Here is a 25781-nt window from a genome sequence, read left to right on the forward strand (position 1 = left end):
CATTCCATGTGAATGTGGCATGTCTTACATGCGGCAGACTATCAGAACAGTCGAGGAGAGATGCGTGGAACATCTGCAGCATACCCAATTAAAACAACCAAACAAATCAGCGTTGCCGAGCACTAAGTTGAGTATAATTGTGAAATGAAATACAATGAGACAAGTATTGTGGTGCAGACATCAAGTATCTAGGACAGCATAATTAAGAAGTATATCAAAATTAAGATGTCAGGAAACCTAATAAACAGGGACGACAGTTTCAATTTAAATAGGATGTGAGATTGATTAGATTTGATTTGATTTTAACAGGGAAGCTAAAACAGCTTGGGTCTAACCCGCCACTGCCCACACCGAAACTAAGTTTATTGTGCGATGTCACTCCCTGTATATCTAGTAAAGCCAACCAGTGCCCTTAAATGGCGCAAGGAGTCCCTCTACCAGTATTTTGTCAGACACAATTTATTCAGGTGTAGTTGTCCTAAAGATTCTGTATCTTTACTTTCCAGTGCCATGCATTCGAAAATTCAGTGCGATCCATTTTCTTCACCCTTATCACAGATCCTACATTTAGGGTCCTCTTCTGTTATACCCATTGTGTGTAGGTATTTTTTGAAATTACCATGGCTGGTCATCAGTCCAGTCATTAGTTTGATCTCTTTGCTGTTCAATCCCAGGATTACAGAGCTTCTTTTAAAACACAGCTTGGGTATCGTTACCTTACCGTGTTTTTGTGTATGGACCTTGGTCCAGTATCATACATGCTGTTTCCTAAGCCAGTTCTGTAGTTATAATTTGATCATAGCCCTGGTTATTGTCAGGACAGAATCCGGTCTGTAGTTATAATTTGATCATAGCCTTGGTGATTGTCAGGAAAGGTTCTGGTCCAGTAAATGGAGTTGTTGCCTCCATTCTAGTCAATCTGTCACCTTGTTCATTGCCACAGATCCCTGAGTGGCCAGGGACCCACATTAGCTTTACCCTATTGCTTCCCCCTAGCTCCACCAGAGCCCTGTGGCATTCTGCAACATTCTTAGATCTTGTTGCAGGAACTGCCAATGATTTCAGAGCTACCTGGCTGTCTGAATAGATGTAGATGCTACGGTCCTTGTTGCATCTATGCATATTCTCCTCCACACATAAGGGCTGTCGAGCAGTTAGGAGTTATTATATAGTCAGCAGCCATTTCCCCAGCTATCCGAATGAAACCCAGTTTTTGCCAGTTTTAAGTCTGTGTGCCCCAGCTGCTTCCTCCACCTTGACCCAAAGGTGTAGTGGAGGCATGTCCAACATGGCTTCCATTCCAGCAGTTGGTGTGCTGCTAATTCCAACTGTTATGGCTAAGCAGGCCAATCTCTGCACCTTAGCAAGCTCCTTAGCTGCAACCCACTGTTCTACCTTCTTCCACCACACTACAAACCCGTAGGAAATCCTTGGTCTAATCTCTGTGGTGTATATCCAGTGCATACCCCAAGGGCTTAGGCCCCAGTTTTTGCCACAAGACCTTCTAGTACTCACTAGAGTTATTTTTGCCTTGGAGCAGATGCTCTTAATGTGAGGGGTCCACATTAGCTTCTCGTCTAAGGTTACCTCTAGATATTTCACTATCCTCTTCGCAGGTAGAGTTTCATCAAAGAGCTTTAGATTCCAACTTGAGTGTTGAATATGTCTCTTTGTAAATGGCACCACATCAGACTTCTTAGGATTAACCCTCAGATCTTTTTATTGTACCAATTTTGCACAATGTCCAATCCTCCTTATGCCATATTTCTAACTGTGTAAGTAAATTTGCTAAGTATTACTATGACAAGGTCATCTGCGTATCCTTGGCAGAAGCATTGTCTGGAACCTAGTTCCTCATTGATTTCGTTCACCACTAGATTCCACAACAGAGGGGACAAAACTCCTCCTTGTGCGCAGCCTCTAGTGGTGTTAATTACCATCTTTTAATTCATCATGGTAGCCTCTACCTACCTCCCACTAAGCATGGCCCTGGTCCACTTGCATATGGTGGTCCCCAGGTCATGCACCTCTGCTGCCCTTGCCATGGAAACGAAGGTCGTGTTACTGAAGGCCCCTTGATATCCAGGAACATGCAGAGGGCTATTTCTTGGAAGTGAAGTGCTTTCTCCACCTTCCCGATGAGTTGGTGGAGAGTTGTCTCACACGATTTACCTGGTTGATATGCATGTTGGTTTGAATGTAGAGGGGCCTTACCTAGCCTCCTCTCCCCAACATATACATTAACCAGTTTTTCCGATGTTTTGAGAATGGAGGAGGACAGACTGATTGGACAAATATCCTTAGCCTTGGTGTCATCAATTCTCTCTGGCTTTGGAATGAAAGCAACCTTCACTGCTGTCCAAGCATTGGGAATGATTCCTAGTGCTAGGCTAACCCTGAATAGCCTGCATAGGACTCTTATGAGCTTCCCTCCTGCCTGTTGCAGGAGAGCTGGAAAAATTCCATCTGGGCCATGTGACTAGAACAGTTGGAATGTTCCCACCACCCATTGGATTTTGTTAAAGTTCACACACTCCTTGGCCAATTCCCAGTCCTCTCTTCGAATGCCGTAGAACCATTGTCTCTTGGAGATCACATTCTGGTCTGTGTTGTCCGGCAGAACATATTGAGGAAAGTGAGTTCTGAGGAGCAGTTTCAGCGTCTCATGAGCTGTCTTTGTATATTCCCCTTCCTCCTTCCTCAACATACTGCCTGGATTGGTTGGTACTCTAGTGAGAATCTTGTGAAGTCTGGCTTGTGCAGCCATGCTCTCCACTTCCTCATAGAATGCCTTCCAGGATGCCTTCTTTGCTTGTCTGATTGCAGGATTGTAGTTAATGAGGACCTCACGATATTTAGGCCATTGTCCTTTATGTTTTGCAATATTAAACAGTCTCCGTACCTGTTTTCTTTGCATTTCCAAGTTGTTATTCCCCCAAGGCACACTCCTATTTATGCACTTCTTGGTGATTGTGCGGTTTTCCTGATATGAGGTCACTATGGCAGAGGTAACAGCCTTTGCTACTTCCTCAAATTCTACTAGATTCCTTATTGTGGTTTTAATTTCCGATAAACCTAAACCGAGGGCCCTCCTATATGTCTCCCAGTCTGTTTTCCTGGGATTGCTATAGGTCATGGTCTGTCTGATTCCCATTTCAACCTTGAATTTAATGTACATGTGGTCTGATGAAGATGGCTCCATCAGCACATGCCATTGTTTGACATAGCTACCCATCGTCATGGAACCAAAGGTTATGTCAATTACTTCTTCCCTTCTGCTATTCCTGAATGTAGGTTCATTGCCCCTATTCAAGACCTCTAAGTTGTTAGTTAAAAGAAATTCAAGAAGGTACTCACCTCTACTGTTGGTGTTCTTGCTGCCCCACACTAGGTTATGGGCATTGGCGTCTCATCCCACCAGCAGTTGGTCACCCTGCCGATGGCAAGTCTCTACTGGTATCCTCACCTCCAAGGGAGGTGGAGAGCTGAGGCTAAGACAATTTCCCATACGATACCTTCCTCACATTGCTGCATTTTAATGGACGCTAAGTCCCTGGAGCAGAAATTCATCATTGGCATGAAAGAAATTCCATTTCTTACATAGATGCATGTTCTGGAGTTTCTTACATTTCTAGCATAAATCAGCTTACCTCCAGTGCCACCGAGGCCCATACACCCGCTTTATGTAAATAGGGTTCTTGTATCAGGGCCACGTCCATCTCCTGCCTCCCAAGACAGTGACTCAAGGCAGCAGAGGCCCCTTTACTGTGCTACAGATTAATCTGCAGCACCTCCAGTCTCCGTCTTGCTGCCGCCTTTGATAACCCTGATGGTGACCTGTGAGAACCCTAAAAACAATTTCAGGTCCTGCTTCTGCATTGCCTTCAGTTACTTCTCTCCGACCTCCACTACCAGGGTTCGTCCTTCTGGTGCAACCTTCTGGATGATCACTCTCCAGTCTTCTGTCGAGACTTTTGGGTTCTGGGTCCCTATTTTTCCAAACAGAGTTTTACGAGAGACTTCCTTAAGGATCTTTGGTACCCATATTAATATCTTTGCAGCCTTAAGAAGCTCCGCTGCCATCTTAACCAGCAGCTTCGCAGCTTCCCAAGGGGATATCATGGGCACCTTGTCCTTGAGCCATACCACCATGTGCAACCCGTCACAGACGAAAATGAGGACACCACAATCTAGATAGATCCTCCTGAAGTTGGGTCCTGGGCCAGCGTCCCCCCCAATCTTTTCATAGAGGGCCATCTGTACCAATTCCTCCTGCTTGCGACGTGATGGCCGCCAGTGGATAGCCTTCCTGGATAAGTGCCATCTTAAAAACCAAGACTGCTGTACTATAGGTCTGTTTCCCTATTTCTTGCCTATGCTTTTTCTGGACTTGCTTATCCTGGGAGGAGGGAGTCTTTGATGCCTCCCTTATCTGCTTGCTACCGTCTTTGATGTTGTGGGGGTCTGTGTATCCCCTTCAACCTGAGACAATTTCTTCCTGGGGGTCTTAGGTTCAAGTCCCTTCAATTCCTTCCACTTGTCTTTAGGAAGCCATTCTTTCCCTTCCTATTTCCTCTGTTCCCTGAGTAGTTTCCTCCTCTGCGCTCCAGACAAGCCTTTGATCTTAATCTGGTCTAGCTTCTCGGTTACAGTTCCCACTTCCGGCTTAGGTCTAGACCCTGTTTCAGTAGTGTGAATGCCTTCCATCAGTACTGACCCCGATGTTTCGATATGTGAGGTCTCCATTTGCCCCTAGTTTGTTTTTCTTTGTTTTCTTTTGTCGTGTCCATATTGGTTCCACAAGATTTGGGGATCTATGAGGTCCGCTCCACGAATACCCCGTACTGTGTAAGGCTACTTACTCAGGGAGGTTGCCCGGTATCCCTGAGGCTCCATTTGCATCACATCTTTCCGTGTGCCATGCACCCCTTGTCATGGATCGCATCACACCTCGGGTTGGGTCAGGGAGTTGGGTAGGACTAGGAGTGGATAGGGAATATGGGACGTTGTCGGACACTCTTAGTCTGATCCATCCGCTGAGGCCTTTCCGGCAGTAGGTCCTCTACCACCCGCACGGACAGTGCTTCGTCAAGGTGGTGTCCCCCGGAGAGGACACGGACATGGGATCCACCACTCAATTTATTAAAATCCTGCTGGCCAATATATCGACCAGTGGTGGAAAATGCTAAGGGAATTTGCGTTTCATGTAATATCAGTGCAAGCTCTAAAAAACAAAACAGCATCATAGGTCATAGAGGGGTTTGGGAATCAAATTTGGCTATAAATAGCGGCAAGTGACCAACAATAGTTCATAGTTTGATTGGAGTCCAGGCAGCAAGTATGCCATATTTACTCGAATCTAAGCCGCACTTTTTTTCCAGTTTTTGTGATCCAAAAAACCGCCTGCATCTTAGAATCAAGTGCAAGGCGGAAGTTCTGAAAAATGTTGGTAGGTGCCGCCACAACTAACTTCTGCGTCGAATATGTATAGTGCTACATTGGCATGCTTTGCAGACACAAAGATAAATACTGGCACCAAAACCTCTGCGCAAGTAAATAAATAAATAAATAAAAAAAAAAAAGGTGGAAGTTGAGCTTTTTTCTCCGCCCCGAGTTTCAACCACTGCATTTTCATACATTATCCAACGAAGTAAATACAAATTCCGTATTGTTCATCTTTGAATGTAGCAGCATTTCAATGTACTATGAAAATCCGACTGGCAAGACTGTTGGGATGTTTGTCAATATGGGCAACTCTACGTTCTGAATTCTTTCCTACCTGTGAGAAGAGATGGTTGCTAATAGGAACTTTTATGAATTGTGAATCACATGCAGTATTCTCTTCACCATAAGAATAATATGAATATAAACATTTTGCCATGTATTCTTTCGTGTTTGCTGCTATCTCATTTAAATCCTGTCGGCCTAATAAACTACGAAACTAGAGTGAGACAACAGCAAACGTGGAAGAATATACCTACACATCATGTCATGTTTATATTTGTATTGTTCTTATGCCTAGTAGTGATACAGTCAGAAATGAAGCACGGCAATTGACTAGATTTTTAAATCTAAGATGACTCTAATTTCTGTGCAGATTGTAATGTACTAAAGAGGTGTCTGCAAAGATTTTCAAATGGAGAAAAATTTTCGCTAAACTTTCATTCAGAGCATCTTCTATCATACGCAGTCTACTATTTGGTTCTTGTTGATCATTATCAAAGAAAGTAGTAGTGTAAGTAACAACAAACAGCAGTCTCTTGCCATTGTTTCGCTAATGAGACGATTCCTCTCTCTCTCTCTTTTTTTTTTTAAGCGGCAGTAGCGTGCACAAAAGGAAGCCATGCCGCGAGCGGCGGCGGGCCGTAAACACTCATTATCAGAATGCGACAAACAATGCATGACACAGTACAGTACTGCATTTTCAGCTTAGAGTGACGTAAACACCTATGATAAAGAGAACGGCACTTATCAGATCAAAGAAAAATAAGCAATCAATTCAAACCATATGAAGCACGTGAAAATAGAAGGGTACCCGTATAAATACAGGCGGAGTGCCTGACGTATAGCAATGGCTACCTGGTAAAGCTTAACTGCTAAGCTTACTATTCGAACCAAACTACTGTAGCTGTATCGTCATGCATTCGACCTAATTGTGTCTCATATTACAGTGGGCCAACTTTGTTTCGATGTAGAGGTGCGGCCGAAAACTTTTCTCTCCCCTTGAATTTCGAGTCTCAAATTTCAGGTGCAGCTTAGATTCGGGAAATTTTTTTTCCCTTGATTTGGAATCTCATTTTTCAGGTGCGGCCTAGATTCGAGTGCGGCTAAGATTCGAGTAAATACGGTACGTAACAGTGAAACTTGCAGCACCTGAGGGAGATGAATAAAATGGAAAAAACAGCTTACAGAAAACTCGGAGGCTCACTATTAATCAACTACACTGAGAAGACCCGAGAGATCACGTAGACACAAAGCACTGACTGCAGAGGCATTTATGACGGCCTCTGTCGTCTCCTGGCACTTAGGCCCGACTGCAGTGAGCAGCAACCTCCACTGAGATGTGTACTGGGAGTACAGAAGAGTCATGATGTGAGAATTGGGAGGAATAGCAGAGTACAGGTGGGGAAAGATTTTGCGGGAATGTACAAGGACATGGGGACAGGATGGTGGACTGCTATTAGCAGCATTGGGCAGGTGTGCTGGAGGTAAAAAAAAAAAAGGAAGGGGAGAGAAGCAGAGAAAGAGAAAGGACTATGCATGTGAGCTGGCGGGATTACAAGACATGTGAGGCCAGCGTAGAAGCAGGGAATTGATAGAGCTGGATGGATGACAGGACCCAGCGAAGATTGAGGCCAGAGGACTTAGAATGAAGTATTTGTTACTGGGAGAATTCCCACCCGTACAATTCAAAAAAGCTGGCATCAGTGGAAAGAATCCAGATTCTCCTCAAAGTAATCCCCCTGCCTCCCCCCTCCCCCACCCCCCACTCCCCACTCCCCACTATGAGTACAACGTTCCCAACAGGAAGAAACCTGCTGGGGCTAGATCTGGAGAACAAAGTGGGTGAGGCAGGCATAACAGGAGTCTGATAATAAATGAAAAGTACCAGTTTGTTTTTGTTCTACAATATTACTTTTATTGTGTTAACCGGTTTTCGGCTTACAAGGCCATCTGATATTTTGCCAGATAGCTGCGGGCATGGAATAATACTCCTGCTAGCATATTGTCATGATGCAACATCCAAGCCTGGTTTCTCCACAATTCAGACCTTTTCTTGTGTGCAGCATCCCTCAAACGCCCGAAAATTCCGTTGTAGATTTCTTTGTTTTCCATCTGACCAGGTGGTACAAATTCCATTTGCAATCAAAAACCACAGCGAACATCACCTTGATCATTGACCAACTCCTGCTTATTTTGGACAAGGAGACCCTATGCCCATGCAGTGGAAACACTGCACTTTTGCTTTGATGTCATAGCCGCAAAAATGTCTCGCCACATTTACTTGTATATGTTTTTATGGAAGTTGTCATTGTCATTTGCAGTGGCCCTCAGTTCCTTGCAATTTCAACATTGATCTTTTCTGATCATCAGTCAACAAATGCAGCACTAATGTTCAGGGTGTATACAACCCGTGAGAACCGGGAAAAACCTGGGAATTTTTTCATCCGGGAGAAAACCGGGATAAACCTGGGATATTTTTAGAATTCCGGGAATTTTTCATTGTTTTAGTTTTCAGTTAAATTTTTGTATTTTTGACTGGTAAGAACTGATACTCTAACAAAGGATATTACTGTATCCCGCTACTGCAGAATACTACTTCAACAATAAAACATAAACGAGAGAAAAAAACGAAAATAACTTAAATTTGCAAAGGAAATGCGCCATATACAACGACGACACACAGTGATCATGCAAGCGTCTGCCTATTGAAAATGTGTCAGAGGTTTTAGGAAGACTGTGCAGTACTTCGCAATAACAAATTGCCTCCAATGAACGTGAAGTCGCAATTGTTTACATTCAGTTTGTTTTAGCAATTAGGTGCGGGCTCATGCGCATGCGCAGTTGAGTCACATTTGTGTAGTAGATTCTCCCGCTTCTGGAAACAGGAATGTGGCTGTTGGCTGAGCAAGCAGTCGCTGCAAGCATCTAGATGCTACCAGGGAAAGGGGGCGCCAAATTCATATTCTTGAGTAAAAAGGACTTGTTTCACAAAGCTCCTAGCATCCAGCGCACGTTTGCCTATCGATTATTCATATCATTTTGAAACGCTTCCCTGTTGGTTTTTGAACATTGTTGAACACATTTTAAGTTGATTTCTGAATGAATCATAAGTTGACGTACGTGACGTCTCTGTCAGGAGAATCCTCATTGCATCTAGAAATAAACTTTTCGCGGACAAAAGGGGACAGGGCTATACGAGCTGAGGGAGTAAAGCCGAACGGATGAATGCCAATCGCTGTCTGATTATGTGGTTGATTGGGTTTGCGAATGATCAGTGTTGTTATAATTACTAGCGAAATCCATAGATTCAGTCTACCAGAGTGGAAATAAACGACTGACAGGATTAACAGGTGAGTAAGATTACATATTATCTTCTCGGTGTATCCAAGAAAACGAAATTTTGACAGAAAATTTTTGGCTAGATCGCTACACTAGTAAGGACCAGTCGTACAGTCCCCGGCTAGCAGCCGCGTGGAAGTAATGCGGAAAACGTGTTGTTCGAACATGTAATAATGCCTAACCAGAAAATAATCACGGGATAACTAAACATGTGATTCTGGCAGGGTTAGTGAAGTTAATCGTCGAACAGATTTTGACAGTGGCGGCAATAGCTACAGACTTGGTGATGACAGGATTGTTTGTTAGAACTAGGAAGGAGGAGAAATGGAGACATCACACAAATTATGGAAGAATAGGACGATTCCAAATTTATATAAAAATTTCGTAATACTACTTTTCGATCTCATGCTTGAGAAGCTGGTGCGTATGAATTAAATGTGAAACTATTTCCTAACATAAAGCTTTTTGCTTGTAGTAGGCCTAATAGACATTTGATATGGGTACTTATTGGATTATATTCTATCGTGTTATAAAAATGGCCATTTGTGCCAAAACAGTCTCGTTTATTTGGTGTGTTACAAAATTGCTGCCATATTAGAAAGGCCTATTTTGTTTTATCTAGCAGACAGTGACAAAATAGACGTAATCAGATCGAGAAACCACACCAGTCTAGGGTATTATTTGTATTAATAGCTTTTTCAGTATTAGATAATGACATTTTGATTTTTCGTGTAGCAAAACGTTTGATGAACTTTGATGAGGTAATAGATTCTTTCGCAGAAAGGAAAGCACGCCATGTAAAGCTGTAGCAAGATTAGAGAGGAAAAAATGCTAGGAGCTAAGGTTTGAAGAAATGTGTAATTTCTTGCTTATCTCTTGTCAGTATTGGTTTTATATATCCTATATTTAATTTTATGTCATGCAAAACAGCAAATTATTAGCTATTAGACAATAAAGAGTTCAGATTTTCTGAAGAGTTCTTGTTCTCTAGATTACAAATAAACCCATCCGCTATTAATTGTGAAATTTTTTTTAAGGAGGGACAGGCTGTCAAACCGGCTGACTGGGAGCGGGAGAGACACCACAGGACATTTCAATTTCCACTCTCCTGTATAGTTTGGACGTGCGGTAGAAAAATGCTTCATGAAGAGGCGTGGCACTGCACTTTGGCATAATTAAGACCAAATAATATGAATTACATTTCCTCGAATACATATGTTTTATGTTTCAGACTTTTCAGAAAGATATGCGCTACAAGATTAACATATTTTGAAAATTCGATTTTTTTTTTTATATTGACCCGGTTCGCAAATGTCGTAGATCTGGGGCTGATGCGCAGAGCAGTCTGAGCTACAGTGCGTAGACTCCACATGATCCGTGTTTACATTTAGTGATTTTGCTGTTTCCCCTTCGTTTACTCTCACGTCAAATGAAAACAAAATGAATATCTGTGGCCGGGAGCTATCAAGTGAATTAAAACACATTCACATAATTACGGAAGGCTGAAATATGTCATTAGTTTCAGATTTTATTGCAATTCCACCTTTCTGACAGCTAAGCATTAATCGCCTTGCGGAACAATGAAGTTATTTTTGTCTGTTTGCTAAAGAAATTAGGCTTTTGTTAATCTTTTCCGCAGAGGCAGTCAATGTATTTTAAACGAAATGTTTAATTCCACAGTACTGCCTAGTATCAACTGTTCGTTGCATTTCAAGTGCACGTTTTCATTTTGTAGCAAATATGGCATTATGCCATAATAAAGACCCAAGCATAATATAATACAGTATCGGTGCTCCAAGAAAATTTACATCCCGAAAACCACACTGAAAAGCTTAATATCAGGTCGAGGTCTATTTCATTGGGAATCTGGACATGTGAATGTGCCCTTTAAGTATGCACTTAAAATGTGCACATTTTAATATGGTTCACAAAATTCTGAAGCTCTTGCAGTATCCTGTGATGTCTTGTTTCTTTTATGACAACGTATGATCTTTCAATGTTTTACACATACGTACATGCGGACTTCCTATGTCATGATAGCTACCCAAGCGCGGTGTCGCCTGTTATCTGCGCTCTCTGGCAACTGCTGAAACGAACCTATTTCTAACAGGTCACAGGAAAATATTGCGAATGGTGGTTTGAAAAGCGTTACTTTCAAAGTAAATATCCTTTTATGTAAGTTAAGCTATGTGCAAGAATGTATCATGAATTTATTAAATCACAGAGCGTTTGACTCTCATTTAAAAATAAACTCTTTGATGATGAGCCATTTAGAAGAATTTCGAACCGTGAAGATCAGACATTTATGTCGTTATTAAAAATTTTACTGGCTTATTTGTGTGATATATCTTAAAGTGTAACACGCGCAAAAAAGATCAACAGTATATGCGAAAGCTTAGCTTCTCTTGCAGCTTGAGACCAATATTATATGTGAAAGCTTTGCTTTTCTTGTAGCAACACTATGTATATTAATTTAAACTATTAACTTCCCCTGTTTGTGTGTTCGTGCTACTTAACAGTGATTTTGCTGTTGGCTGACTACATCACATGTCGTATGCTGAATATTCGCTGTCATCGGCTAGTGAGATCACGTGACATAAGCTACGAACAGCTTACAAAAGCACATCAAAATCTTGATTTCAATGTTTTGGAAAGTAACAGGCGGTGTTTGGTGGAATTCCAGTGTGTGCTGTCGGAATACGAAAATACGCAGCGTAGATGTTGCTGCACATCAAAGATATTTCCAAAACATGTCTCTTTCCCTGAGTTTCGTTTTCTAAAGTGCCGGGAAATTGTACGTCCGTGTATAAAACCATAACCATTCAAAGGATTGATAAGGGAAAATACACTGTCACCCAGGAGAAAATGTATTTTTAACCAGGAAAAATCCGGCAATTTATTTTCCTTGTCCATGTATACACCCTGATGTTGCACTGACACAAAGTATCACAAGTTTCTCTTTCACAATTTCATAGCATGATCCTACACTGATTCCCATTTTGTGAGTAGCTGCTCAAACAGTTAAACAACACTATCCACGAATTACAGAATGAACTTTCTCGACATTGTCGTTATCTGCTGATGTGGAAAGTTTTCCAGGCCTGGGATACATACCGACTGACATTCTTCCCCATTTGCTTGATTAAGCAATCAGGTCTGTAAAAGTTTGTCAAATTCATAGCAAACTTCACACAAACATGTTGTTCTTCAAGTTCTTACGTTGTCACTTTGTTAGTCTAACGAAAAGCTGGTGCACATGCTCACTTCATTGCTAATGCCAGTCTGTTGTCTAAACCTGCCACTAGGTGTGCTCAATAGCAACAGCAAACTCCCTCTGCTATTTCAAAAGTTCAGACCCTTTTGAACACACCTTATAAAAAGCTGCACAGTGGTTGCAGCTAAGTTGGTATAACACATGGGTGCTTTCGCAGGCGGCCCTGCCTCTGGTGCGGTAGAAAATGTCTGTGGCGGGACTACCCCACATGTTAGTCCTGTCACAGACGTGGAGTGACATTTTCTGACATGGCAGTACTTTATGCTTTTCAGGCCCTGAACGATATTTTTTAACACCTGGCCAGTTCATTAGACTCAGTTCAGTATCTCAGCTAAATTCTCAATTTGTTCTTCAGCAACACCAAAGTAATCAGATGTTCTTCCTGCTCCACTTCACTTCTTTTCCAGTTCAGTAACTGCAGTTCAAGGCATTTGAATTGTCAGATAATGTCCTACTATGAGAGAGTGATTTAGAATCTGAGAAATCAATAATTTTGGTGTACTAATCATATGTCTCTGCAGGAGGCAGATAGTGCAAGAGGTGGCCCTTATGCTAGTATTCAGTTTATGACATAGTTTTGTTTGGTTTTATCACTATTCATGGACAAATGTTACCATTTCCTTTGGGACAGGGGTGGTGTATCTGCTGTTAGCAGCCAAGACAGGATTAAGCCCCTGCAGAAAAGTACCAGACAGTGTCGCCAATCTTTTTCTGGAATTTCTCTTGCACTCCAGTGTACAATGTGTTACCAGCTGCCAGCAACATCTTGCAATTCCTCCCCCTCCTTGCCCTCCCCCTCCTCCCTCCACCCCCCCATTACCCATCCCCGATCACAATTTGAAAATATGTCTGTAGCATTTAAAAAGCACAGGAATTGCCTACAACGGACATGGTGACTGTTGTAATTAATATCCAGATAAAACAGTCACAGGTCTCGCACAAGTTGGTTCACTTATTACTTGATTTGTTTGGTACATGCTAGTGTCATCAGAGATTCAGTGCTCTGGTATCAAAACATAGGGGTTAAAACCACTTCTGAAAGTGTTGCCACCAAGGCAAAGATTATCTGATGATGCTCACATTTTATGAGCAAAACTGATAATAGTAAATCATATTTTTTGCAAACTTTGTCTATTTTATCTGAATATTAATGTCTGTAGTATACCCCAGCAAACATCTTATGACAATTCCCAGAAAGCCACAGATTCTTTTCTTGAATTACAATGAAATAACACCCTTAGCTGCTTACAGGCGTTGACATACGTCAATGGCGACAGGTGAAAATGTGTGCCCCGACCGGGACTCGAATCCGGGATCTCCTGCTTACATGGCAGACGCTCTATCCATCTGAGCCACTGAGGATAGTGTGTCTGCAGGGATTTGTCTCTGACATGCCTCCTGCGAAACCCACATTCTCAACGTATTATCCCGCACTACATTCGTAGTGCCCCCGCCCATTATACTCATTGCTCGTGGTGTGTTGCTGATTCCCGTAAGAGTTCGGGCACTGTTTGTGCATTCACACAGAAGAAGAAGATGGTCAAGTGGCCGGTGAGCCTTAACTATATATATACTAAGATGGTATCTGTTGTCCAAAAGAACAGATACCATCGATGACCATGCAGCTCGTTGAAATGAAATTACAATGAAATGAACACCCTTAGCTGCTTACAGGCGTTGACATACGTCAACGGGGACAGATGAAAATGTGTGCCCCCACCGGGACTCAAACCCGAGATCTCCTGCTTACATGGTAGACGCTCTATCCATCTGAGCCACCTAGGAGAGAGAGGATAGTGTGACTGCAGGGAGGCGTGCCAGAGATAAATCCCTGCAATCGGGCTATCCTCTGTGTCCTTGGTGGCTCAGATGGATACAGCATCTGCCATGTAAGCAGGAGATCCCGGGTTCGAGTCCTGGCCGGGGCACACATTTTCATCTGTCCCCATTGACGTATGTCAACGCCTGTAAGCAGCTAAGGGTGTTCATTTCATTGTAATTTCATTCCAACGAGCTGCATGGTCACCGATGGTATCTGTTCTTTCGGACATGTATATAGATTTTTTTCTTCTCCACATACAAATTAATTACCACAGCAGTACTTATTTTGCCCATGCATTAACTATCCTTATTGCAATTTGCAAAAGTATGTTAAACACAGGCATGTTTTATTGTAATTAGAGTGAATCCCAGTGCACCAGATAGGAAGAGAGTACTGTACTAGAAGTTGGGGCTGAATGTGTGACATTTTTGTCGAGTTTTAAAATGTATCATCTTCAACATTCGGCACTTTCTTGGCCTTGCTTTGTTACTAACATGACTCAACACTAAAATTATAGGGCTGCACTACTATGTATCAACTTAGGCAATTTTGGTAAGTCTGTTTCCTGCTGTTCACTTTTGAGGAGAATTACTCAGTGGCACTTTACATTAATACTGAAAAGCATTTTATTGTGATTTGTTTGTATTCCATTTGGATATTTCCAGTTTTTAATTTTCAGTGTAAACCTAACATTAATTTTAAATGAAAGAAAAAAAGATCTCTTGTGAATATTTATTAGCTTTATTTTTTAACTTGTTGATACTTTTAATAGATACATGATAGTTTTAGTCTTAGTAAGGTATAATGCCAGGAATTAAGTTTAGAAAACTATCATCCATAATCACTTCACTGTAGTACATACGACTGAAATCTTACATTTCTTGTAGGTATCAAAGTAATCCATGTGCTAGGGAAGTATTGCATGTCTCATGTAGAATTTAGTTCTTTGGGTGTGGCACATGTACAACATCGTGACTTAGTTTTAGAATCTTATTTCCTCCTTCCTCTTTTCATGGAATAGTTTTCTTAAAATCGGATGTTAAATGTTTCACAGCAGGCAGCAAGTCCTCATGGACAGAACTGGGCACACTACATGAAACCGTCCACTGAATATAAAAACAATAATTCTAGAACAAAATGCAATATCATTCTTCTCTCGATTTGAAATAAAATTTCCGTACATTATCTACATTTCATACAAAACGATGTACGAGGCGGAATCCAAAATTTTCGGAGCTGGTGCTGCCATCTGGAAAGCAGGAGTAGTAGATCTTTGCACTGCTAGGTGGCGAGAGCTGCATATCTGATGAGTCAGTGTGCGGAGTGGTATTCAGCTGGGAGGACGTGTTGCGTGTCCACAGTGATTTCCATAATACTCTGTGTTTGGTGTGTGGCGATTTTACCCGATGGATCTGCGAACAGAACAGCGATTCTGTGCGAATCTCGGGAATATCACCGGTGACGAGAGCTGGATTTATGGGGTTATGTTCCAGAGACAAAGCAACAATTGTCCCAGTGGAAGAGACCCAAAAAAGTGAGACAGGTGAAGAGCAAAGTGAAGAACATGATCATTGTTTTGTTTGATACCAAGGGAATTGTGCACAAAGAATTTGCCCCACCCAACCAAACACTGAATTCCGCATCTACTGTGATGTTTCGCGATGGCTCCATGAAAACATGTGGCGCCGACGGCCCGAACTTTAGCGTCAAGGGAACTGGCTGCTGCATCATGACAACACGCTCTAGCTCACATCCTTGCTCACCATGACCTTTTTGGCAAAAAACAACATAGCGGTTGTACCCCAGATTTGGCACCTTGTGACTTCGCACTATTCCCAAAACTGAAACTCAAGTTGAAAGGCCTTCGTCGGTTCGACACTCTAGAGAGGATTCAGGAAGCATCGCTGGCGGTGATAAACACTCTCAAAGAACAGGACTTACAGAAAATGTTTGACCAATGGCAGAAGCACTGGGACCGGTGTGTACGTGCGGATGGGAACTACTCCTAGGGTGATGGTGACCATTAGTCGAAAGGTAAGGTTTTCAACAGATGGCAGCATTAGTCTCTAAAATTTTGGGTAGCACCTCATGTGTGCTACAATCAACCATACACAAAGTTTAGGCAATGCATTTTTACCTCTGCAAGCTCTATAAAATTTTGTGCAATGCTTTACTTATTTGATTTAGCGCAGTATCTGTAATGAATAACAAAAAGAAATTCAGTCCTTTGTCAAGCTAAGATATCAAACTAAATCAAACAGTGGAAAGTCCAGGCTGGAATATCAACAGTTATGAAAAGGATAGATTGCTACCCACTATGAAGATGAGACAGGTACAACAAAAAGACTGTTACGCACAAAGTTTTTGGCCACAGCCTTCTTCAGAAAAGAAAGTAAAACACACACACATTCACACAAGCAGGCACACCTCACACACACGAGTATCTACTGCCGCTCTGGTCTGACAGCAACACTTGAGTTGAATGAAAGTGGCGATCAGCATTTGAGCAGCAAAGGCGAAGGGATAACATAGTGCAGGTCGGGGAGAGAAGAGTGCTGTCTAGTGAAGCATGAAGGGATTAGAACTTGGCAGGACAAGGCTGCCAGGGGCAGTGTTGGGAGGCCTTGGGTGAGGGAGTGGAAAAGGCGAGGGGCAGAGAGCGGAAAAGACTGGTGGTTGCCTTGGCAGGAAGCGGCACACATTGAGAGTGAGGGGACATGAGCTGGAAGGAGGTTATAGGACAGAGGGGTCAGAAACTGTCAGGTGGAGGGCATAATGACACTAGGTTATCATAGGTTGAGGCCGGGATGATTTTGGGAGCGTAGAATGTCCCATATGAGCAGTTCAGAAAAGCTGGCAGTGCAGGGGAGGATTCAGATGGCCCAGGTTGTGAAGCAGCCAGTAATATCAAGCATGTTATGTTCGGTGACATGTTATGTCACAGGGTGGCTCATTTTCCTTTTCACCAGTTTGGTGGTGGCCATCCATCATGGTGGACAGGTGGTTGGTAATCATACCAATACAGAAAGCTGTGCAATGATTACAGCAAAGCTGTACCAATTGATCTTAAGATGTTGCCTGGAAATATTGTTAAAAAGCAGTGGCTTATCCACAAATGTTTGTGTAACTTGGATTTAACATGAATAACGGTATAAGCAACCATAATGTGCTAGAAATAAGTGCAGTTGTAAAGTGCATGTAAAACCAACTGTCCACTCTGAAGTGAATTATTGCCCCGCTATAAATATTAATTGTAGACTAGCATAAAAAACTTCTGTGTGCACAAATAATGCTGTAATTTGTACTTTGTTGACATTGCCATGGCATGTAAAATTACATGTTACGACCAGAAAAAAATGTATGTCTACAATTATGGTTTTACCATGGTATCACAAATATCTCAATTTTCTTGTTAAACTTTATTGTTGTCATTGTATTGTGTTTGTATCAGATGATGTAATATGTTTTACAGAATGATATGAAAATTTGAACAGCGGGTCTCTATCTTAATTACAGGAGCTTTCCGCTGCTTGGTTGAAGGGGGTGGAGATGTTGCCTTTGTGAAACACACAACTGTAATGGAAAACACTGATGGCAAGCGCAGAGAATGGTGGGCTCGCAATACTCTCACTGATGATTTTGAACTCCTGTGTCCAGATGGTAAGAACTATTCTTGAAAAGTCTCTCTTCCTGTGTGATTCTTAATTTTTGTGCACACAGTTCAGGGTCTCAAAAATATAAAAGCAGATTAATATCTATATATGATACATATAAAGTAAAATATAGGAAAGTAAAGAGAATGGAGTGTAGTTGAATAAATCAGGCAGTGCGTAGGAAACTAGGTAAGGAAATGAGAAACTAAAAGAATAGTAGATGAGTTTTGCTACTTGGACTGAAGTAACTGATGATGACTGAAGCAGAGAAGATATAAAATGCAAACTGACTATTGCAAGAAAATTATTTTTGAAAAAGACAATTATTTTACATCTAATGGAAACTTAAGATTTAGGAAGTCTTTTTCTGGAGTGAAGCATTATGTGGAAGCAACCTTTGGATTATAAACGAGCAGACAAAAAAAGAATAAAAGCTATTGAAATGTAGTGCAAGAGAAAAATACTGAAGTTTAGATGAGTGGATTGGATAATTAATGAAGAGATAGTGAATTGAGTTGGAAAGAGAAGAAATGTATGACACAAAGTGACTGAAAGAAGGAGATGAAGATGTAACTACAATAGGCATGTTCAAGTTTATATGGGCTGCAGTTGGTGGTTATTCAGAGATGAAAAGGCTTACACAATATAAACTACTATGGAGAGCTGTATTCAACCAGTCCTTGGGCCGAACACAACAACCACCTCCGCTGCTACTACTACTACTACTACTACTACTACTACAACAACAACAACCAATACCACCATCACTACCACCTTTGACTGTCTTGATCTGTAGTAGTCTTTCTAATATTAAATAGTGAGCTGATAAGAATGGGGAAACAATGTTGAGCTGTAGTGGAAAATAATATTAAATGGTTTAATAATTTATAATTTATTGCAAACTTTCCTATTGTCCTTTGCCTCTATACTCATTATACTTTGAAGCCAACACTCAATTTTTTCACTCGCTTGTGTAAGTTTGTTTCCTTAAAATATATGAACTTAAAACTGTAAAAATATCTTAAATGGAATACAAAACATAGTGTGAGGAAAGCCTGTACCAGTCTTTCACCACTTCTTCTGTGGGGTGAGTGATTGTCTCTTCTTGCAGTGTTTTTCCATAATCTTGTAATTCAGTGTCAGAATTTTTACATTACGCTGTATGGATTTGATGGAATGTTGAACTCCACAGATCACAAATTACTCTCATATATGAGTTTTAATTATCACCTAGAAAAAGTTACATAATTAAATATTTGTTTGTTTGCAGTCCTGATACACATTAAAATCCCTGTGCACAGCACATTGCATGACACTTAGAGGCATCCCAAACAAAATGACACTATCTATTGAGCACAGGAAGTATTGTGTAGTAATTAATTTCTGATAACAGTGGAAATATTGCTGCTTTCTCAGGTCAGTTGAGATGACTTCTTTAGCCATCTATACCAGGCGTACAGACATATACCTGCAGACAAACAAATAATTAATCACACAATTTAATTTTAATGGTCCCGTACCTCAAACAGTAGAAATGGCATCCACATAGGATCATTTTCTTGTCTGTCTGACTGACTGACTGTTAAAAACCCTTTTCATCAGGAATGGGTAGACATATCAAGCTGAAATTTATGTCACATAAATAGGTCTATGGTCTTCGGTGGTGTAAAAACGTTGAGTATCTAAGTCAGTGCAATCATTTTTGTCACATATTTACAGTACTTCTTGTTGATGTAGAATCATGAAATAGCAAAGAAGCAAGGTTTCACACTACAATCAAAGGAAAAGATCTGAAAATGTTAATTTGTAACTTTTACCTCAAGAAAGCAATTTTTTTGTCATTTGTTATCAGACAGTCTTTCTGTCCACCAGTTAAGACCCCTTTTTGTCAGGAACGGTTGAATGTATCAAGCTGAAATGTATGCGACGTACTGAAGTCTGTGGTCCTTTGGTGATGTAAAAAAGTTAAGCATCTGCATCAATGTAATCAGAAGATATGGCCATTTGTTACATTTCTTGATACTCGCAGACTCCCTCATTAAAACCTATAGGGTACTTCCCAACGACATAGAAACATGAAATTTGGCAAGAAGCAATATTTCACAGTACAGGTAAAGGAAATAAAAAATCAGAAAGTTGTTAATTTGTAATTATATCACACAAGGAAATATTCCTTTTGTCATTCATTATCCGACTTCACACGTGAAATTAAACCATCCTCAAAGGTCTTTGAGTTCCTATGATTTATATCTTGTGAGTATCAATGCCTATAGGCAAAAATCATTGAGACTACCTCTTGTATAATAATCCACAACAAATTTCCATTAAATAGGAAGAAACTGTGCGCAATGCATGTTCATTTTGTAATAGTTGGTAGGAGGAAAATATATTTTTGCAGCTAAATAAGTATTCATGATGGATACCGTGTAATATTGCTTGTACTTTCCTGATAATAGCAGAAAACTGAAACATGATTTTAGGAGGCAGTTACATATACAGGGTGAGTCGAAAGTCCTTGGACACCTTCATAAGTTGGAAGATCAAAGGGAAAATTGAAATGTGATATGCGAACGTAGGTTTGATGTGGGGCCGCAACTTTTGGAGTGAATGTCATTCATGGCTGCCATCTTGAAATCTGCCATTTTGGATTCACATCTTTTTTTTAATGGGAATTGGGGTGTATGGCACATCAAATAACACTCGCTTGAGATCTGGAATTTAGTGGTGTAATTTGGTTTTGTCTATCTTGTACAGTGTACAGGTTATTAATGTTGAAAGTTGGGAAATTACCTTCACACTGACTGCTACAACACATGTTCTACATGTTGTCCATCCCGTGCAATGCACAACTGTAGTTGCTGCAACCAGTCTTACTGCACATGGAGGAGAGTGTCTCCTACAATTTGGTCACAGGCGTGTTGCATGCGTTCCTCAAGGTGTCTCAAATCACGGATGCTCTCAGCATACATTATCTGCTGAAGATGTCCCCATAGATAAAAATCAGGGGGTGTTAAGTCACGGGATCTGGGCGGCCACTCCACAGGACCACGGTGACCAATCCACTTCCCTGGCAGTTGTTCCTCCAACCATTCACGGACACCAATGCCATAGTGTGGAGGGGCTCCATCTTCCATCTTGCTGAAAATGAGATGGAAAAATGCCGTCAGCATTCAGTGTGGAAGGGAACACAAGGTCCTGCAGCTGCATCAGATACTGTGGTGCAGTTAAGGTGTTGTATATGAAAAATGGCCCAATGATGGAGATGTCCCATATGCCACACCACACCATCACCTTTGCTGGACTATGTTCTTGAATTGAGGCAACCCAGTTCGGATTTGTGTCATTCCAGTATTGACAATTATGTCGATTAACCTCCCCGTTCAAAGTGAAATACGCCTCGTCGCTAAACAGTATGACCTTGGCAAACGAAGGATTCAGTTCGTGTTGTTCAGTAGCCCACAGGCAGGTCTCCAGCCGGCGATCAGGGTCATCCTCGTTAAGTCGATGTTGCATCTGCAGCTAGTAAGGATGTCACTTATTGGTGTGCAATGTTCGGACAATGGAGGTTTGATTTATTCCACATGCTAGGGTCACACGACGGGTACTTCATTTAGGACTTTTCACAAATGACGCAACAACAGCAGTTGCAGTTTCCTCATTGGTGGCAGTCCTTGGTCGCCCACTATGTGCCCTATCGTGAACAGAGCCCGTCTCCCCAAATTTGGTGATCACGTGAGCCACCATGCTGTACGATACCGGTTCTCCGTCTGGGTGCCATCTGTTGTAATCAGCTGCTATTGTTCGGTAGCTGCGTTCTCCCTGATATAAGGATGATTTCGATCTTCTGTTCACACGTCAGACCCATTTTAGATCACCTGGAACAAAGAGAGACATGAGTCGGTATCAAGGTAACTTTGAGCATTAATAACTTGAAAACTGTACAAGATAGACAAAAACAAATTACACCACTCAATTCCAGAGCTCATGCGAGTGTTATTTGACGTGTCTTACACCCCCCTTCCCATTTAAAAAAATGACTTGAATCCAAAATGGCGGATTTCAAGATGGTGGCCATGAATGACATTCACTCCAAAAGTTGCGGCCCCACGTCAAACCTATGTTCCCATCATCTCATTGCAATTATCCCTTTAATCTTCCAACTTATGAAGGTGTCCAAAGACTTTTGACTCACCCTGTATTTCTTTCACACTTATACAGGGTGTCAAAATGATTTTTAAGGGGAATTTTAAGTGTCCATTCAATTGAGTAGTGCCAAATTAGTCTAATGTGATATTTGTTTTATCAGTATGTATTAACAGGAACAGTAAAACACAAAGAAAAACCAGTACTTTAGCAGCAATTGCTGAGCAATGCTGCTGCATGGCAGTAGTAGTCAGCATGAGCCTGGGCAATATTATCACTGCTGGAGTATGTGTTATTCTTCAGCTTTTACTGTCACTGTTAACACAGATCAGTGAAATGAGTGTCACACTACACTAATTTGGGGCCGCTTAGTCAAATGGGCACGTAAAATTCTGCTTCATACAAAACAAACCGACACTTATAGTCAGCACTGGGCACCCTGTTTAATGGTTACCTATTGAACTTTCTTGATGCAGGCAGTGTATGTGAGATAAAATGATATTCTGCATACTTGTGAAATAGTTATTGTACAAATGCTGATGTTATCATTGAAAAAATATAACTGTTTTGTTATCATTGAAAAAATGTAACTGTTTTAATTTTCCTTGATGAACACCATTGTAACTGTACGGTTACACTGTTGTGCTGCTGACCCACACTGGTTTTTTTTGTAATTAATTGCGGAAGTAGAAAATATATTTTGAGAAAAGGCAAAATCACAGGTCAAAGCACATCCTGTTTATTGCAGTCCAAATCTGCACAAGTAGCAGCAGAAGACATTGATAAATTCAACACTATTCCTGTTGCAGTTACATTAAACATGTGCATTCAGCATTACGTTTTCAGTCCTTAGTCAGTAGGTTTTTGCAAGGCAGAAGTGCAAATCCACTATTCACTTGGTAGTTGCTGATAGAAATCCTGTTTGTCAGCTTAGATATGCTGACACATGTCAAGTAAACCTTTCGTCCTGCTGCTTTTGATTGGCAAAAAGTTTATCACAAACTCAGGAAAACTAAAAATAACTAGTGATGGATTTATTTTCTCAGTACCTCTCAGCTTCTGTGCAACACTTTGACATAGCCACAGTTGTAGTATATTATGCATTTTTCTTTCCCTTGGCGTAGTATGATCATCAGGTGAAATTTGTAGCCAGCTAGACTACATTATTTTGGATAAGCCTCTGTGCAACCCTCGCCGTAGTGTGCTAAGATCCCCTCTTGTGAGTTTTATTCTCATTGACACTTACTTACCAGCTGATGTCCCCTGGCCATGATGGACCAACAGAGACTTGGCAGTTTGTCCTGGAGAAACAAAATCTTTATGCACAATACCCCTACCGTCAAAAAAGCAAATCAGCATTGTTTTGATCTTTGATCTGCTCATTCGAGCTTTTTTTGGTTGAAGATGTGCCTGAGTGTGCCACTCCTCACATTGCCGCTTTCTTATGATTGTACTAAAAAAATCCATGATTCATCACCTGTGATCAAATTATTGAACCATTAATGGTCATTGCTATTCCTCTCAAGAAGATCAATGAACATGTTTCTTTGATTGACCTGCTTCTGCTTTTGCAGCACCATTTTGGCATAGACCTTTTGCACATGCAAATCTTTGGTCAAAGTTTGATGTATTTGGAGGATTTAAGTTTTAACAGGTCACTCATCATCCTTATTGTTAAACATTGTCTGATCTCACAAGAGCATGTACACATTCAATGTTTTCTTCTGTTTTTGAAATTGAAGGTCACCCTGAGCAAGGTTCAGCTTCAGCGTGTTCTCAGCCTTCCAAAAACAATTTGTGCCAGCGTAAAACATGTACTTGTGGTACGGAATGTTTCCCACACGCCCATTTCAAAGTCACAGTTGCAGTTGCCCCAAGTTTAACACAAAACTTGATTGCATAACATTGCTCTAAATTCCGCTGTTTCATTTTCATGGCCCACAACAAAAACATGACTTCCCTGATGGCACTCTCAAAAATCACATGATGGTTATATGGAGCTGAAACTCGGACTGGACATCTGGAGGGGATGAAAACACCAGTCTACACAAGTGGAGCAACATAGTGTCGCTAGATTGCTTGGAGTGTTGTCAGTCTCATTACTTCTGTCACACACCTCGTATGTCTATCTTGCTATATGAATTATGAAAACCTTTTTTCATTACGAGTAACAGTTACAGTGTTGTTCCAATCACATCAGGTGGCAATTTTCCAGAAACAGGACCATTGTTCCTTGATATATAGAGGCATCTCCTAATCCACAGTGCCTCATATTTATTGTCCTTCCACTCACAAATATGAACTTTACAGTTCCTTCCTTTATTTAAGGACTTTTGCTCTCCACTCATTACCACAGCATTCAGTGTTTCATCCATAATGCTGTACAACATTATCCACCATGACAAAAAAATTTCTAGTTCGACAAAGGCACTAAAAATAAATTGAGGTAGAAACAATCTAACCAGCAGATGCAGAACATCAAATACAGTGCTATTCCAAGTCCAACTCACTTTGAAAAAATGTTGGTTAGAACGTCAGAGAGAGAAGGGAGGAAGACTTTTTCTGCTTTCCCTCTATTTATTCCTAAAATGATGGTAATGGTGTTTATACACATTTCCTTGGTAATGATGTATAATTGATATATAAGTAGAGTAACATGTGAAATCAATGATGTGTTAACAGTGATTTCATTTATGCAGTTCTCAGTATTCTACATCATTTGTTTTCAACAACTCTAAATACATTGTCCACTGTACTTTTTGTGTTTGCATACATCGTATTTTTTATTACTAAACTATATTCAAAATGATGCCTTCTGCTTATTGATGCTTTCAGTTAAGTGATTGGTGTAGACAGTTCTAATTATTTTGTGTGTGTGTGTGTGGGAGAGAGAGAGAGAGAGAGAGAGAGAGAGAGAGAGAGAGAGAGAGAGAGAGACTTTTTCTGCTTTCCCTCTATTTCTAAAATGTTGCTAAGATGCTAAAGGCATTTATACACATTTCCTTGGTGGTGATGTATAATTGATATATTGTGGAGTAACATGTATTTTTTTATCTCATTCTCTGTATAACACTGTGGTACAACTGGCAGCCAGTGCATAATGTAGGGTACACATCAGTCATATTTTTTTTGCTTTAGGTACCCGAGCAAGTATGCATGAATATGAGCGGTGCAACTTGGGAAAAGTGAAAGCTAATGCAATTGTAGCAAGAGGCAGAGATGCTTACAATGAAACAGAAATTAATGCCTTCATCAACTTGTTCATATATGCCCAGCAATTCTATGGTCGCAAGGACCCAGATGAATTCACGTAAGTATAGCATTTTTATTCAGTTTTTGTTTATAACATCAAATCTTTGAGAAATATGACAACAATTAGAGGTCTCTTGCCTTTCTGTTGTGTGCAATAACATAGAGGTATTAAAGAGCACTGTAAAAGGTTAGTATGGAGAGATTATTTGGTTATTTTCATACCCATTGAAATGATCTATAATCACACATAAAAATCAAGAATTGTCACCACAGAGCTACTTTGTCTGTGAACAAGTGAACATTATCCCACAGAATGTCTTTGTAACTGAAAGGCCATCTTTGAGTTGAGCTCAATTTATCAAATGTGTTAAATTTGGATAAGAAGAAGATAATAAATTCCTTGCTTTGTTTTAGCAACTAAGAACGGTTGTGAAAGCAGTCGTCCCATTTTGTGTTTTTTTCAAACATTCAGTTTGCAACAAGTGGAAGGTCAGGTAGCACATTAGCCATTATGAATATGGCATTTAGGCAGCTTTACACAAGCATAGGGGCTAACTATACTGCATTATGTGAC

At 40.8% G+C, this 25781-nt stretch overlaps 1 protein-coding gene across 1 annotated transcript in view; it reads left to right on the top strand.

Annotated features, from left to right (window-relative positions):
• LOC124605676 (melanotransferrin) overlaps window positions 1–25781 on the top strand; it is a 121459-nt gene that overhangs the window by 91771 nt on the left and 3907 nt on the right. Inside the window, exons 13-14 of the mRNA XM_047137525.1 lie at window positions 17676–17819; window positions 25094–25265. Of these exons, the coding sequence (XP_046993481.1) occupies window positions 17676–17819; window positions 25094–25265 (316 nt within the window). The remainder of the gene's footprint in view (window positions 1–17675; window positions 17820–25093; window positions 25266–25781) is intronic.

Source organism: Schistocerca americana, chromosome 3 (genome assembly GCF_021461395.2).
Source record: "Schistocerca americana isolate TAMUIC-IGC-003095 chromosome 3, iqSchAmer2.1, whole genome shotgun sequence".
Taxonomy (NCBI): domain Eukaryota; kingdom Metazoa; phylum Arthropoda; class Insecta; order Orthoptera; family Acrididae; genus Schistocerca; species Schistocerca americana.